The sequence below is a fragment of the Meriones unguiculatus genome, chromosome 2 (assembly GCF_030254825.1).
Source record: "Meriones unguiculatus strain TT.TT164.6M chromosome 2, Bangor_MerUng_6.1, whole genome shotgun sequence".
NCBI lineage: Eukaryota > Metazoa > Chordata > Mammalia > Rodentia > Muridae > Meriones > Meriones unguiculatus.
This window is the reverse complement of record NC_083350.1, coordinates 51,413,400-51,430,038: the sequence shown is the minus strand read 5'-3', so window position 1 is coordinate 51,430,038 and position 16,639 is coordinate 51,413,400. Positions and strand designations below refer to the sequence as shown.

Below are 16,639 nucleotides of genomic sequence, written 5' to 3'. Positions count from 1 at the left end.
GAAACTATATTTAATACATCTTTCTTCAAATTCCATAGCTCATTATAAAATAGATAGACTAAAATTGTACTGGATCCTAAAGCGAGTTATACAAGCAGCTGAAATGAGTACACTCCACGCTTAAAGGTCTGAGTTTTTATAAAGATTCATTTATTTTTAGTTGTGTGTGTATAGAAGGGAGGTGTGCATGTGAGTGCAAGTGCTTGCAGGGGCCAGGGGTGTCCATTCCCCTTGAGCTGCAGTTCCAGGCGACTGTGAGAGCCTGGCAAGAGCAGTGAGAACTCAACTTGGGTACAAGCCCCTAACCACTGAGCCACCTCTCCAGCCCCCATGTTTTTAAAACATTCCTGTGACATCCCATCACACAAACAATGCCAGCTCAAAATGAAATACTTAAAGCAAAGTTGGACATCCCTACAAGTGCCGCCTGTGCTGTGGAAAAAGTTACCCTCAGTGGGCAGAGTAAAATTTCCTCACCCATGGGAATTCCTTCAAGATGTGCTCTCATCAGGGATCAGAGCTAAGCCAACTGCAGTATCACAGCACCTCATACCCAGCTCTCAAGTCACTTCTCTTCTTCTTTCAGGACTTTACTCATAGCCTGGGCTAGGGCAGTATTTCAACCACCCTCATACGGCAACACATCACAAGAGCCAAGGACCGGAAGGCTCTTATTCTGTCACTGCTGAGCTAATCAGGATGGTGGAAAGGTTGGTGACCCTGCTGGAGAGAAGGAAAAGGCAGAGGCAAAAGAGCACAGATGTGCCTAACACTGGAGACAGCCCACAGAGGGGGTGCAGCCTCAACAGTGCACTCTCACCAGAGATCCTGGAAGAGCACCTGTGAAATGCAGCGAAGGACAAAAGACAAGTTAACGGTTAGACTGACATACAACTCCAACAACAATGGAGCCGGAAATCAGTGAGCTAAGAAATTCCTAGAAGTATAAAACACATACTGTGAGTTGTGCAAGCGTGACCACAGAGACACACACCACTGCCCACTAGACCAATGATGAAAGACATGTTCATAAATGCCTCACAGAAAGGGAACCCATGAATCTCTCCTCAACTAACTGAGTAAGTAAGTAGAAGAAAGTCAGAAGCAGAGAGAATATTACGGTTAATGTGAGCCTATACAAGTACACAAGCGGGTTTTAGGCTAAAGGAACAGAGAAGAACCTCAGGTCAGAGTGGGACACACCTTAAATTCCAGCCCTGGGAAGACAGAGGCAGGCAGATCTCAGAGTTCAAGGCCAGCCTGGTTTACTACACACTGAGTTCCAGGACAGCCAGGGCTACACAGGAAAATTCTGTCTCCAAAATAAAAAACCAAAACCAAACAACAAAAACATAAGGATCGCACGTGGTAGCTGATGTTATAAAAACAGGTTACAGACAGGCGCGGTGGCACACATCTGTAAGCTCAGCACTCAAGGAGGTAAAGGCAGGTGGAGGGATGGCTGTGAGTTCAAAGCCAGCCTGGTCTACAAAGCTGGACTGCCAAAGCTACAAAGAGAAACCCTGCCCCCCCCCGCAAAAAAAGCCACAGCCATTCCAACTTTCAGCATTCACTATCCCCATCAGTAGCATAAAAAGAGATTATAACTCACCAAGGGTTCAGACGATCATTCAAATTTTTCCACAAAAAGGTATTTTTTAATCTTTTTATACATGTATTTATTTTGCTGGGTGATGGCCAGGGCTTCAAGAAAAGGTCTTTCTTGAAAGATTTTTTTTTTTTTTAAATCTTATGTGATATGGGTATCTGGCATGCATGTCTGTGCACCACGTACGTGCCTGCTGACCAGAGGTTAGCGGAAGTCTGGAGCTGGAGTTACAGACAATTGTCAGCTGCCATGTGGGTGCTGGGAACTGAACCTGGGTCCTGGGCAGGAACAGCAAGTGCTCTTAACCAGTGAACTGTCTTTCCAATCTCAATAAAGCATTTGATGATTATAGCATTAGCATGTTTTAAAAAAAAAGAGATAGCGCACCAGCTAGGCTAAAATACGATATAAACACAACTCTCATAGGTACTGAGAAACCAAAAAAGGACCGATGTAGCCTTAATATAATACGTGCTTTCTTGTTAGCAAATCTGGGAGATATGGGGTATCTTCAAGACCTGACTATACACTAATGCAGATCTAAGGCTCATGTAGTAGCTGAAGGCAGAGGCAGTAAGAGCCTGCAGCAATGACAGAGAGAAAACAAAACATTAAATACAAATCTGCACTAACCAGAAGGCTACTGGTAATAACCAAGTGACACAGAATAACATTTTATTCTGTAAAAATGTGTATACACACACACACACACACATATATACACATACATATATATATTATGTGTGAAAATACTAAACAAAGTTGAAAGAATACATACCAAATTGTATACGTAACACTTGAAAGAATACAGGAAATCAAGAAGATTACATTTTCATTTTTAAGTTTTTTCTACTGCTTAATTTTTTTGCTTTTTATAGTATAGGTATATTATTTTTATAATATAAGTAACATGTAAAACTAAAGAGCTGAAAGAAGAAAATCAACATCCTAGAGTGGCTATTTAGCCCCTGCAGGGTTTTTTTGTAGCTTTCATTAATTCCTTAGCACTCATTAGAACGGAGCAATAGCTACAGCCATCTTCAGCAATTTTACCTTGGTAGTGTGTGTGTGTGCACGCACGTGAGTGTGAGAGAGAGAGAGTGTGTGTGTGTGTGTGTATGTATGCACGTGAGGTGTGTGTGTGCATGTGCCACCTGTATATAGGTGCCCACAAAGGCTGAGTAGATATGACGTACTTGATATGGGTGCAGGCACTGAACAGAGGTGTCCTTCAGGAGCTGTACTAGCTCATGAACATCTCCAAACCCCTTGAAAATTTAGTGTTTTTCTGAGACAGGGTTTCTCTGTGTAGCTTTGGCTGTCCTGGCCTTGAACGCGTGGAGATCTGCCTGCTTCTGCTGGGATTAAAGGCATGCACCACCCCACCAAGCCCCTTAAAAAAATTATAAAATCTAAAAATATAAGACCAGAGGGTATAATACTTGCCACACAAGCCTAACTACCTCGGTCTGAGCCACAAAACCCACAAAACCAATTTTCCAAAGCTGTCCCTGATCTCCACATAAGTATCATAATACACATACAAATTAAAATTTGCACAAAATAGTTAATGTATACTTATAATTTATTCAACACAGGTTATAAGAAAAAAATCTAGGGCCACCAAGATTTTCTGCAAGGCATTTGCCAACAAGCCAGACGACCTGAGTTCAATCTCTAGATCCCACAGAGCAAAAGGAGACAGCTGAGTCCTGCAAGCTGTCCTCTGACTTCCACACACAAACCACAGCATACACATGCCCCACCACCAGACAGACAGACAGATAAATAGATATAGATATAATTTTGAAAAAAAATCATTTTATCCTCATGCCCTAAGTGATTTATTTATAGTAGCCAGTGTTTAACACTAACATATAGCTTTACATATCATTTAAAACATTCAAAAGCCAGGAGTGTTAGCATATACCTGAAATCTCAGAACTTGTGAAGTAGAGACAGGAAGTATCTCTGGCTACATAGCAAGTTAAAGTCCAGTGTGGACTAAAGAGAACTCAGTCTCAAAAACTGTAACACAGGAAAATTTAAACACATGTGTAGAGGAATTTTGATTCAGAACATGGCTGCTCTAGCAAGAGATCACATCCAAAGATCTTCTAGGTGTGTGTCATCTGGCTGGAATGCAAGCACACCTTTAATCCAGGTGACAGAGGCAAGCAGATCTGAGTTCAAGGCCAGTTTGGTATAGAGCAAGTTTCAGGTAAAGAGAAGCACAGGTCCAGGCCTGGTGGTATATGCTTTTAATCCCAAACAATGAACATAAAGTTAGTTTGTGAAGGAAGCACCCATGTTTGAAAGTGCTGTCTAACTGAGTGGCAGGAAAGGTGAAGAATCAGAGAAGATTTGACAGGATAATGTATGTCCAACTCTCACAAGAAGAGGGTTGAAAAAGAAGCCACTTAAGGGGCATAAGAGAGAGAGAAGAGGCAGTTTTACCAGCACAGTAATAGAGAGGCAGATTACAGAAAAAGAACACAGATAAAGACAGAATGAGCCAGAGAATGAGAAGGAGCCAGGAGATTAAAAGACACTGCTAGAATTAGTTTGAAGCCAAACAGCAACTCAGGGGCTAAGAGAGAAAAGCCAGATTGGATAAGCCAGCTTGGAGAGGAGTTTGAGCCATAATTGCTGAGTTGAACCAGCCAGCCCAGAGCTCAGAAAGAACTAGAAAGGGTGAGCTTATTGAGCAGTAACTCTCAGAGGCTGAAAACATGCTAGGCTTAGGTTAGATTGTTAAAGGCTCCTAGGACTAGGCCTAGGTTAGCAGACAGAGGCAGTAAGTCTCTGAGACAACAATTACCCCAGGAATATAAGTTTTTACACATGTATCACTGGCTTTGGGTCTGTTTTCATAAAACAATTAACCAGATAAGAAGATGACACAGTTGGTAAAGTGCCTGCTGGACAAGCATGAGGTCCTGAGTTCAGATCCCCAGCACCCATGCGGAAAGCCAGGTGTGATGATATCCACCTGCAATACTGGGTCTGAGAAGGCATAGACATGTGGATTTCTGGAGATGCTGGCCAGCCAGTCTAGCCAAATCAGTGAGCCCCAGGTTCAATGAGAGACTCTCTCAAAAACTAGAGTTACAGAGGAAGACACCCATGTTGACCTCGGGCCCCAGCCCCACCCCACCTTTGCATTCTGCTCTTTATTCATCCAGATGAGTTTTAGATTTGTTTACCTGGCTCCAAGAACAATAGTTTCATTTGGGTTTTTCAAACATTTCTAGTTTTTTTCTGAGTGAAATCAGCAGGAAGGATATTTACTCTAAAGCATAAAGGCATAAAGGCTGTAACCGCAAACTGGACACTACAGGCTGGCAGACAGGGTTTTTTCTTTATGGTTTTTGTTTTTATTTTTACACTGCATCTTTACAATACACAAATATATCAAGTTAGTTTAAATTATCAGTTAAGCAGGGCAGTGGTGGTGCTCACCCTTAATGCCAGTGTAAGACCTGGGGTCTCACAGCTCAGGAGTTCAAGATCGCACCCTTCCCAGAAACTCCCCCAGACCACTACTCGTTGCAAAAGCAAGAGGTTTATTAACCATTGCGCAACGGGGTCCATTCTCTAAAAAGGTACTAAGAGGCTTTAGCTTAACCTGAACCTAAAACTCAAAACTATAGGCTTTAAAAGACATACAGGTTACAAAGTTAGTCTAACCCTTTCACCAGAACTCAGAAGGCAGAAGCAGGGGGACCTCTGAGTTCGAGGCCAGTCTGATCTACAGAGCAAGTCCAGTACAGCCAGGGCTACACAGAGAAACCCTGTCTCAACGCCCACCCCCCAAAAAAATTATCAAACTAAAATAAGTCTAAGAAACTCTTAGGTTTTAGGTACTACGTGCTCTGAGGCCACGTCAAATCAGCCCCTGAGGAATCCCCACAGGCTTGAGGGAGTGTCTCCCCAGCTCAGCAGAGTATTCAGCAGTGGTATTCTAAACCACTGCCTCAACAGTACTGGCAGAAGCCGGATCACATGGCCTATGCGACCCTGATCGCAGGAATCTTGGTGCCTAAGAAACGGTCCATTTTTGGGTCTGATCTAATCCCTGTGATATACAGCCCCTTCACCAAAGCCCCAAAGAAAATCCCATGAAAGGTTTCAACTGTAAAAATAAGTTTGAGCTTCCCCATACTTTCCTAGTCTATCATATTTGCCCAGGTTCTAAAGTTGTTGGCTTTCCTCGTGGGAAAGCACACGCTCCCTCAGATGTTTATTACTTATGGCTCCCTACTCTGTCAGTGTGTAAAACTCAAATCTAAGATAAAGGACTTGCATGGAAAAGAAACACAGTCAGACCCTCTAGCAGCTGTGACTGTTGCCCATTCGTCTGCCCATCTGCCATAATCCACCACTTAAACTATGCACTACTCTTCTGTTTATGGGTTTTCAAATTGATTTTTTGTTGATGTCCTTTTTTCAAAAAAAAATATATCCATTAAAAGGCAGTAGAGAAAAAAACATTCAGATCAACACTTTATCTTTAAATTTGCCCACAGTTTAAAAAAAGGAGTGAGACCGTTGTGTTTTGTTTTATTTCTCTTTAGAGCCCTGGCGGTCCTGGAACTCCCTCCACAGACCAGGATCTCACAGAGATCCACCTGCCTCTGCCTCCCAAGTGCTAGGTTAAAGGCGTGCACCCCACAACCTGGAGACAGTTTTGTTTCTTATCCTCAAATACTGCCATAAATATGGCTGTTCCATGGCTTTAACACAGAATAAATTAGGCAAAGTGGAAATATGACATATGTTTTCATTTAGTAACACAATGGGACTATCACTTTTGTTCCCTAAAAGCTGACTGCTGCTGTTGGACATACCTCCAGCTCTTTAATTTTTTCTTCTGCTATTTTCTGTTTTTCTAACAGTTGGTTGTGAATTACTTCCTTGGACTGTAGAATAAACCTAGAAAACAAAGAGTTGAAAGTTAAGACACATGACCACTATATTCAAAACCAATAGTTACACACCACAGTTAACAAGGCAATCTAACAGACAACCTCTAGATTCAGGACCCAAAAAAAAAAATTTGTTATATTAAATAAATTTTGAAAACCATAACTGTTTTTAAGTTTTCTTGGCCATGGGAAAATAAAGGATTAAAAGTAAATTCTGTTGCCTTATTTAAATGACAATCTGATCTTGAAAATGCCAAAAGCATTAAAAAGTCAACATATAAGCAACAAGAATTTCTGGTAGTCTTGAGCTGTCTGACTTTTGGACTTTTAAAGCAGGGTCTGTAAACTGGCGCGTCCTTCCATCTCTCTGGCTTTTTGTAGCAGCAGTAACTCACGACCTTTAAAGTCACAATCGAGCACTGTGTTAAGATCAATGCCTCAGTGTCTATATGGGCTCCACACACAAAGGCACTGTATAAGCCATAGTGTCTTTTATTATTATTCCCAGTGTATAATACCTCTGAAGAGCTCAAAACGCACAAACAGAAAATTTCAACTTTTTCCATTTCACAGGCACATTATTTGCCACTGTTGAGGGCCCAAATACGGGGTAGCTTTATGTATTAACACTGAATCTGTTTTGTGGCATTAAGTTCGTAATTTTTCCTGCAGGAAAAGGAAGAACAAACTACTTCAGAGCCTCAAATAAGGGAGTTGAATGAAGTATTTCTCTTCTCCTAGAACCACGGAAAAACCCCAATTACTCAAACCACTTTAAGTTATTAACTTTGAGTTATTTAACCAGGCTAACGTAGACTTCAAGTAACTATTACAATTACTTTTTGAAGATTACTTTTTATATTCATTAGTGTTTTGCCGGTATGGGTATCTTTGTGAGGGTGTTGGACGGGTGCTCGGAATTGAACTTGGGTCATCTCGAAGAGCAGCCAGTGCTCTTAACCTCTGAGCCATCTCTCCAACCCAACAATTACAATTATGTGAGTGGGTGGTTTCACCTCTGCACTAACCAGTTCAGCAGCAAAGAACTAAACGTTATCTTTTAGTGAAGAAAGCCTAACAAATCACGGTTACAACATGTGATTCTCCTCTGCCAACGTCAATGCAACAACGCTGAGCCTCGGTGGGATCCCACCAAGAGACTGTTATCGTGGACACTGAACAAGTGATAGGAGACCACAGAGCAACTGGAGACCCGACACCTGAGAAAAAGCGTTTTCTTCTCCTTGATGAACTCACCTTACATACATATTGGTACAGCCCCGTGGACTCTATTTCATGTCACTAATTTTTAAGCTTCACACATGAAGCCAATCACCCAGCTATCTTTCTAAGATTTACTTTACTTTTATGTGTATGAGCGTTTTGCCTTGTGTGTATCTGTGTGCACTACATGTGTGCCTGTCATCCATGGAGGTCAGAAGAGGACACGGAGTGTCCTGGCACTGGTGTTACAGATGGTAGTGAACCAGCATGTGGTGTCGGGAAACGAACCAGGGTCCTCTGCAAGAGCAACACGTGCTCTCAATGGCTGAGCTCCCTCTCCAGCCCTTAGTCCAGCTGTCTCAACTGCCGTTTCTTCACTATGTCCTGGAAAGATGGCTCACACACATAAAAAATAAGGATTAATTAAGTGTAGGTCTTTCCCTGTAGAACCCATCATACTAAACGTTCTTACTGGATCCAAGAGACAAGTGTTACTTCGGGTAAAACTGTGTCATACTCAGGGGTTTTCTCTTTCAAAATCAGGGAATGTTACTCAGGAAGAGGGGTTTTCAACTACACTGGGTCTTAGTGACATGATGTGAAAAGCATCACATAAGTCAAGGTCCAGGAGCTGCCAATTATGTCATTCATGCACAATTTTGCTAGTAAAGTCATTTATGAATGAAAGCAATTTTCAAAGTCAAATGCACATTTTCAAACAGCACTCACTAGCTACCACTGAGTAGCATTCTCAAATGATAGGTCATCAGACATCAGCTTTCTTAGTGTCTGGGAAATTTTCAAAGCTAAGATTAGAGGTCAAGTCATTATTTTATGTGGCCTTTAAAAAGAAAGTTGTCTGAACGGATACTAAATCCCTTGGGCAGAAAATAAAGTCACTAGAAAGCAAGAACAGTAAACAAGAGAGCCATGTTGCCCATGGCCACACATCCCTAAGGTCGCTATGTCAGCCAGGCCAACTTCACAGGCCAGAGCCAGCCAGCCTACTACTATGAACCTAAAACATCTCAGCTATCCAGGTTTTAAACAAGAGGAACATTTTATAAGGCCAAATGTGTACCTAAAAGGGCTGTTAAACAAAAAATTCAAACACAAAGCATATGGAGAGTTGTTTGAGCCCTCAATACAAAGGTGGCACAGATACTCTACACAACTATTAGGAAGACTCCAAAAGGCTACGATTTCTGAGAAGTCCTCAGGAAACAATGTACCTATGATCTAAGAGGCAGTGAAGTATTTGGAGACAATACACCATGTGTCATAGTCTCACAAGTATAAAATATACGGTTTCTAAAAGAGAATCTCACAGAAATCCTGCCTAATTGTTTCTACAAACAAATAGATTAAAAAAAAAAAAATCTGGAGTTTGAAAATGTACCTCCCCGACCCCAAAAAAAGAACCAAAGAAAAGGGAAAGAATTCTCCTGTGACAAAAGATGAGCAGAAGTGTGCAGGTGACAGCTGGGATTACATAACCTGTGTTAGAGTCACTGCTTTGAAAGGCCTCCATTTTCACCTGGAAGCCAATGCCCTGTGGCCCTGCAAAGCCCCTCTCAGACATGTGACCTGCTGTGTCAATTCCTCGCTTATCTGCAATTAGGTCACCCGGGGAACGTACTTCTCTGGGTTTTGCCCCTCTACGAGAACACCATAGGCTGTGATTTAGATCATACTACACAGGGCTGGCAGGCGAGTTCCACTTTCTTACAATTCCGCATAGATCGAAATTATTATGCACCTCCCAGAAATACAATTCAGGGCTAGTGGCAACGCTGTTTACCACTCACAGAGTACGGTCATTTAGTCACATGCCATTCAGAAATAACAGGCCCACAACACTGACTTTGTTTGCATAGGTGTCTTACAACATTCTAATGACATTTCACTTTCAGGACAGCCATAAATTGAGTAGCACAAAAAAGGAAGAGTAAGAATGAACCTAACTGGAACTAGACAAGGTGCTGCACACCTGTAATCCTGACAGGAGGAAGTAGAAGCAGGAGGATTAGGAGTTGAAGGTCATCCCCAGCTACAGAGCAAGTTGGAAGCTAGCCTCAGCTGCACAATACTCCATCTCAAAAAGCCAAAGTAGTTATGTTAAAAAGCAGAAAGTGGCTTTCACCCTGAAAGTCCCTGAGGAATTTTGGAGGCCTTGAGCACTTGCACTGATATGGAAACAGGAAACAGACACCAGGTAAAAACAGGCCAGTGTGAGGCTCTACCAAAAAGACTCTTCTATTTGAAGCAAATTGCCTAAGAGTCCTGGCAAAATAAATTTGCCTCTTTGTAAGACACAAGAAAACTACTCTAGGAGCAAGTAGAATAACCAAATAAAAATAATCTTTTAAGAATACATAATCAAGCCAGGCACAGCAATACACGCCTTTAAACTCAGTGCTTGGGAGGCGGAGGCAGAGGCAGGCAGGTCTCTGTGAGTTCAAAGCCAGCCTGGTCTAGGTACTAAATTCCAGAACAGCAGAGCTACATAGTGAGACCCTCTCTCAAAGCAAGCAAACAAATAAAGAATATATGTGCACATATATACATGCAGACAAAACACTCATACATATAAAATAATCTTCATATATAACCACACAGACCCACAGACCCACAGACCCACACACACACACAGGAGCTGGAGAGATGGCTCAGCCATGAAGACAGCATATCATACCTTAAAAAGGACCAGAGTCTGATTCTCGGCATCTATGTTAGGCAGCTCCCGGCCACCTGTAACTCCAGCTCTAAGAGGATCCAACACTTCTAGCCTCTGACATGTGTGTGCGTGCACACACACACACACACACACACACACACACACACACACAATTTAAAGCAATAAAAATTAATCCAAGCCAGGCAGTAGTGGTGCATGCCTTTAATTCCTGTACTTTTGAGGCGCAGGCAGGAAGAACTCTGAGGTCAAGGCCAGCCTGGTCTACATAGCGAGTTCCTGGGACAGCCAAGGCTACACAGAGAAACCCTGTCTTGAAAAACAAAACAACAAAAAAAACAAAAACAAAATCTTAAACAAAACAGTGTGAGGCAAGTGTGGCTCTGTGTGACCAAGCAAGCATTCATGACATGTCAAGTACGCCAATGCCTCCGTCTCATAGGAAAGGCAAAGCTTCCCGGGTCCAGGTACAAATGCTGAGAAATGGCCAATCTGTAGCTAAAATCAGTATCTGCAAAAAGTGACAAGCTCCATTCCTCCTCCTGAATGACTGCATGACCAGCCCCCAGACACCCCCCTACAGAGATCCCTAGATAAGCTAGCCCTCCCCTTCCTTGATGCTGTCCATAACAAAGACAGACTGCTCATGTACCTCCCTCTCGGTGCACCTCCCTCTCACACCCGGCTTTACATTACTCTAATGTCTGTCTTTTTCTTTCTTTCTTTTTTTTTTTTTTTTTTTTTTTGGCTGTCCTGGACTCACTTTGTAGACCAGCCTGGCCTCGAACTTACTCGAACTTACAGAGATCTTCCTGCCTCTGCCTCCCAGAGTGCTGGTATTACAGGCGCGCACCATCATGTTCTGCCATGTCTGTCTTTCTTAATATCCCTTTTGCTCCCACTCAGGTTTCCAGCACCAGCCACATGAGCCATGGCAATCACCACAAGCTGGCTTTCTCTAAGCTACAGGCCAAAGTAGACAACAATAGACCCCAAATATGTCAAGCTCAAAACCTAACTTAGAGTTGCTCCTAGTTAGAGTGGCATAGTTCAAGTTAACTATAAGAAAGGCATTATAGACTCAAGGGGGATACAAGACAGCTCAGCAAGTAAAGCAATCGCTGTGGGAGCCTGAGAACCAGCCACATAAAGGTGGGGAGGGAACCAACTTACAGAGTTGTCCTCTGACTTGCTTACTCATGCCTCAAATTAAAAGAAAAAAAAAAAAAGAACATTGACTTGCACTTGCTTTTTTTGTTTGCTTGGTTCAGGACAGAGTTTCTCTGTATAGCCTTAGCTACGTGGAACTTGCTCTGTAGACTGGCCTTGAATTCAGAGATCTGCCAGCCTTTGCTTCTGGAGTGCTGGGATTAAAGGCTTGCAGCACTACCGTCCAGCTGAACTTGGACTTCATATATATATATATATATATATATATATATATATATATATGTTACAGTTTATTCACTTTGTATCCCAGTTTTAGCCCCCCTCCCTCATGCCCTCCTAATCCTACCTTCCATCCCTCATCTCCTCCCATGCCCCTCCCCCAGTCCACTGATAGGGGAGGTCCTCCTCCCCTACCTTCTGACCCTAGCCTATCAGGTCTCATCAGGACTGGCTGCACTGTCTTCCTCTGTGGCCTGGTCAGGCTGCACACCCCTCAGGGGGAAGTGATCAAAGAGTCAGCCACTGAGTTCATGTCAGAGACAGTCCCTGTTCCCTTACTAGGGAGCCCATTTGGATAATGAGCTGCCATAGGCTACATCCGTGCAGGGGTTCTAGGTTATCTCCATGCATGGTCCTTGTTTGGAGTATCAGTCTCAGAAAAGACCCCTGTGCCCAGATTTTCTGGTTCTATTGCTCTCCTTGTGGGGCTCCTGTCCCCTGCAGGTCTTTTCTATTTTCCCCTTCTTTGATAAAATTCCCTGCACTGCGCTCAACATCTACTTTGACACCCTGCTGGGTAGTCTTTCAGAGGCCCTCTGGGGCAGGCTCCTGTCCCGTTCCCTGTTTTCCCCCTCTTCCGATGTCCGTCCTGTTCAAAACAAGCCACTACTCTAAGACATTCAGAGTCCCAGCCAGTTTCAAAAATGAAAACACACACACACAAAATTGGACAAAGTATGAACTACTGCAAACCAAAGATTATGACATTCTTAAGGGCAGCCAGAGAATGACACATTATATTCAGAGATAAGAAATATAACAAACTATGCAAGAATACAATGATGTGATATTTTCAAAGAGCTAAAAAAAAAAATAGTTATCACCAGAATAGGTGAAAACACTTCAAAAATAAAAGAGAAATTCAAACAAAAGCTGAGAATCTTTATGCTGGCAAACATATGCCACAGGAATGCTACAAACAGTTCTTCCACCAAGAGAAGTATACAGGCTGGGGACATAGCTATGTGACAGAGTGCATCCCTGCCTGCATGTGCGAGACCCTGGGTTCAATCTCCAACACTTGGAAGGTGAAAAGCGAGAAAATCATGTTTGAAAACAGCCCAACTACACAGTGAGTTCCAGGCAAGCCTTGGCTACACAGACCCTGTCTCAAAAACAAACAAGCAAACCAACTAATTCTCAAAGGCACCAAACATATGCATTGGAGAAAGGACAGCCTATTCAGTAAATGGTGCTGGGAAAACTGGAAATACAAATTCAACAGATCAAACTTGATTCCTGTCTCTTACACTATACAAAGCTGTATAAAAGATCTTGATCCATCAAAGACCCAAAACTCTGAAAGTTCTAGAGGTAAACAGAGAAAACACTTGAAGACACTGTTAAAGCTAGGGTAACCCGGCAGGAGTGGCTCACTCCTCTAATCCCAGCACTTCAAAGGTCTGATACAAAAGGATTGCTACAAATACAAAGCCAGCCTAGTGAGCTCTAGCCTGGGTGGGACAGCCTGTCTCAAATAGAGAAGAGACAGAAAAAGAATGACTTCCTAGACAAGATACCCCAAAATCATAAGAAACAAGATGTTATTCCATTAAATAATCATCTGCACAGCAAAGGAAACAAGCAACAGTGAAGAACCAACTTCAGAATGAGAAGAAATATTTTCAAATGTTATGTAAAAAAGGTCACTCCCTAGACGATACAGAGAAGTGAAAACATTCACAGGAGCGAGGCCACACAGCTCCTCGGTTGGCAGGGAACTTGCCTTGCAGGAGACACTGGCTCAATCACCGTCATCCCATGAACCAGGTTTGGTGCCTATAATCCCAACACCTGGGTGGTGTTCAAGGTCATTCTCAACTACAAAGAGAATTATGGCTAGTGAAACGGAGAGCAGGATAAAAGTAACTGACAACTTGAGTTCAATCCCTAGAACCCACCTGGTGGAATGAGAGAAGCAACTCCCACAAGTTGTCCCCTGATCTTCATACACTTGCAAGTCCCTAGCCCTGACAACATACACATACACATAAATTACAGCACTTGGGAGGCAAATCCCTCAGAGTTTGAGGCCAGCCTGGTCTACACTGTGCAGTGGTTCTCAACCTATGGGTCAAATGACCTTGACTAAGGCCATAGGAAAACACAGATAATTACGATTCATAACAGTAACAAAATTACAGTTACAAAGTAGCACAGGAACTGTATTAAGAGGTTGCAGCATTAGGAAGGTTAAGAACCACTTACATAGTGAGATCCAGGATAGCCAGGGCAAAATAGTGAGACACTGTCTCAAAAACAACAAAAACCACACACTGGAAGGTTGGTGCTCTAGTTTGCTTCTCTGTTGCTATGATAAAACACTGACCAAAAGAAACTTAGGGGAGAAAAGGACTTGTTTCATTTTACAACTCCCAGGTCAGAACCATCACTGAGCTAAGACAGGGACCTGGAGGCAGGAACTGAGGCAGAGCCAAAGACGTCTGTTGCTTACTGACATGCTTGCTCAGCTTGCTTGCCTGGTTCCTTACTTGGTTTGAGGATTTTGGGATTTGTTTTATTTTGTTTGATTGATTATTTTATGTGTCTGTGTGCTGTCATTTTTGTTTTGCTAGCCCTGGCTGTCTTGACCCGTACTATGTAGACCAGGCTGGCCTCTAGGATCCCTCCACCTGTGTGATCCCTCCCAGTGCTGGAATCAAAGGAGTGTGCCACCACACCTGGCCTCAGCTTTCTTTGCTATACAACCCAGGACCACCTGCCCAAGGTTTGGCACGGCACATAATGAGTTGGACCCTCCCACATGAACTAAGAATGCCCCCACAGACCTGTGCCAACAGGCCAGTTTGATGGAGGCAACCAAGGCAACCCTCAACGGAGGTTCATTCTTCCCATGTGACTTTAGAGTGTGTCAATTCGACAAAAACTAATCAACACACTAGTGAGACAGCTCAGGGACTAAAGTTCCTGCTGCCAAGCCTAATAACCTGGGTTCAATCCTCTGGACCTTCAGGGTAGGTGGAGAGCACATCTGCTAATCCCCACAAGTTGTCCTCTGTACCACACCTCTATACACCACACACACTAAGGAAAACAAATTTTTAATAAGATTTTATTTATTTTATGTATATGGGCGCTCTATCTGCATGTGCTCCTGCATGCCAGAAGGGGGCAGTAGAGGGTATAGACGGTTGTGAGCCACCATGTGGTTGCTGGGAATTGAACTCAGGACCTCTGGACGAGCAGACAGTGCTCTTAACCGTTGACCCACTGAGTAAAATTTAATTAAAGTTTTTTCATTGTTTGTTTGAGACAGGGTCTCATTATATAGCCCTGGTTGGCCTGGAACTCACTATGCAGATCAGCCCAGTCTTGAACTCCAGAGATCTACCTGCCTTTGCCTCCTAAGTGCTAAGATTAGAGGTCTTCAACACTATGCAAAACTAAATTATTTTTTATTTACTTTATGTGTATGTCTCTGTGTAAGAGTGCATGTATATATGCACACTCACTATACCTGAGAGTGTGTGAGTGAGTATGCCAGCCAGGTGGTTCCTCACGAGCCATCTACCTTGTTGTTGAAGACAGGATTTCCCTGTATAGCCTTAGCTGGCCTGAAACTCCCTGTGTAGACAAGGCTGGCCTCAAACTCACCAAGATTCACCTGCCTCTGCTTCCAGAGTACTGGGATTAAAGGAGTGGCACCATCCCCAACTCTACCCTGGTTTTGTGACAGGATCTCTCACTGGAACCTGGGGCACACCAATCAGGTTAGGCCAGCGAGACTCCAGTGAACCATCTGTCTCTGCCAGGTTTATAAGAATATACCATCATGCAACCACCTTTTTACCTGGGTGCTGGGGATTGAACTCAGGTCTTCATACTTATTTGGCAAAATTTTTCTAATTGAGTTATCTCCCAGACAGAGAGTCAGTCTCTCTCTCTCTCTCTCTCTCTCTCTCTCTCTCCGATGAATCCCAATCTGCCCAGAGTGAACACATAAGAGAATAATAGCAATTAATTAGCTAAGTATTGTGACATGTAATCCCATGACGACTGCAAATTCAGGCCCTCATGTGAAAAGCCGGGCATGGTGGTGACACTTGGTAATACTAGGGCTGGGGAGGCAGACATAGGAGATAACCGGCCAACTAATCTTGCTGAACTGGTGAGTTCTAGGTTCGGTGAACTCTTGTCTTTAAAAAAAAGGGCTAGAGAGATGGCTCAGGTAATTATGAGCATTTGCTGCTCTTCCAGAGGACCAACATCTCTCTCTTACACATGTACACACAAAAGGAACTTCATGGTCATTCTCAGCTATACGGTAAATTCAAGGTCAGCCTGGGCTGTATAAGATACCCTATCTCAAAGAGACAGAGAGATCCCAGGAAGTATTAAACATAACACAAAAGAGGGGACTCTAAGTGGTGAGCCCACAGTCAATGTAATACCTACAAATGAGAAAGAAAAGGAAACGGGACGAGACTGAGAAGGAACGCTAGAAAGGTGCAAAGAAGAGTCAAGGCTTCGGAGGAAGATCGCACAGCTGGACTCCTTCCTGATGGGTCAGGTGAGGACCAAGAACGCACTGCGGGAACTAGACACGTGGCTCCTGGGGACCCACTCCCACCTCCAAACATTCGAGATAAGCAATGTACACTGCAAGGTTCAGTTTGTTCTAATTTAAAAAACACTGTCTATTTTTAAGTCAAAACCATTACTCCTGAAATGGAAGCTGTAGTACGTTAATCTATTTTTAAAACAGATGTTTAT

At 43.1% G+C, this 16,639-nt stretch overlaps 1 protein-coding gene across 1 annotated transcript in view; it reads right to left on the bottom strand.

The window, feature by feature from the left end:
* Positions 1-16,639, bottom strand: part of Pfdn1 (prefoldin subunit 1) — a 54,385-nt gene that overhangs the window by 24,005 nt on the left and 13,741 nt on the right. The window contains exon 3 of the mRNA XM_021651682.2: positions 6,460-6,544. Coding sequence (XP_021507357.1) covers positions 6,460-6,544 — 85 coding nt within the window. The remainder of the gene's footprint in view (positions 1-6,459; positions 6,545-16,639) is intronic.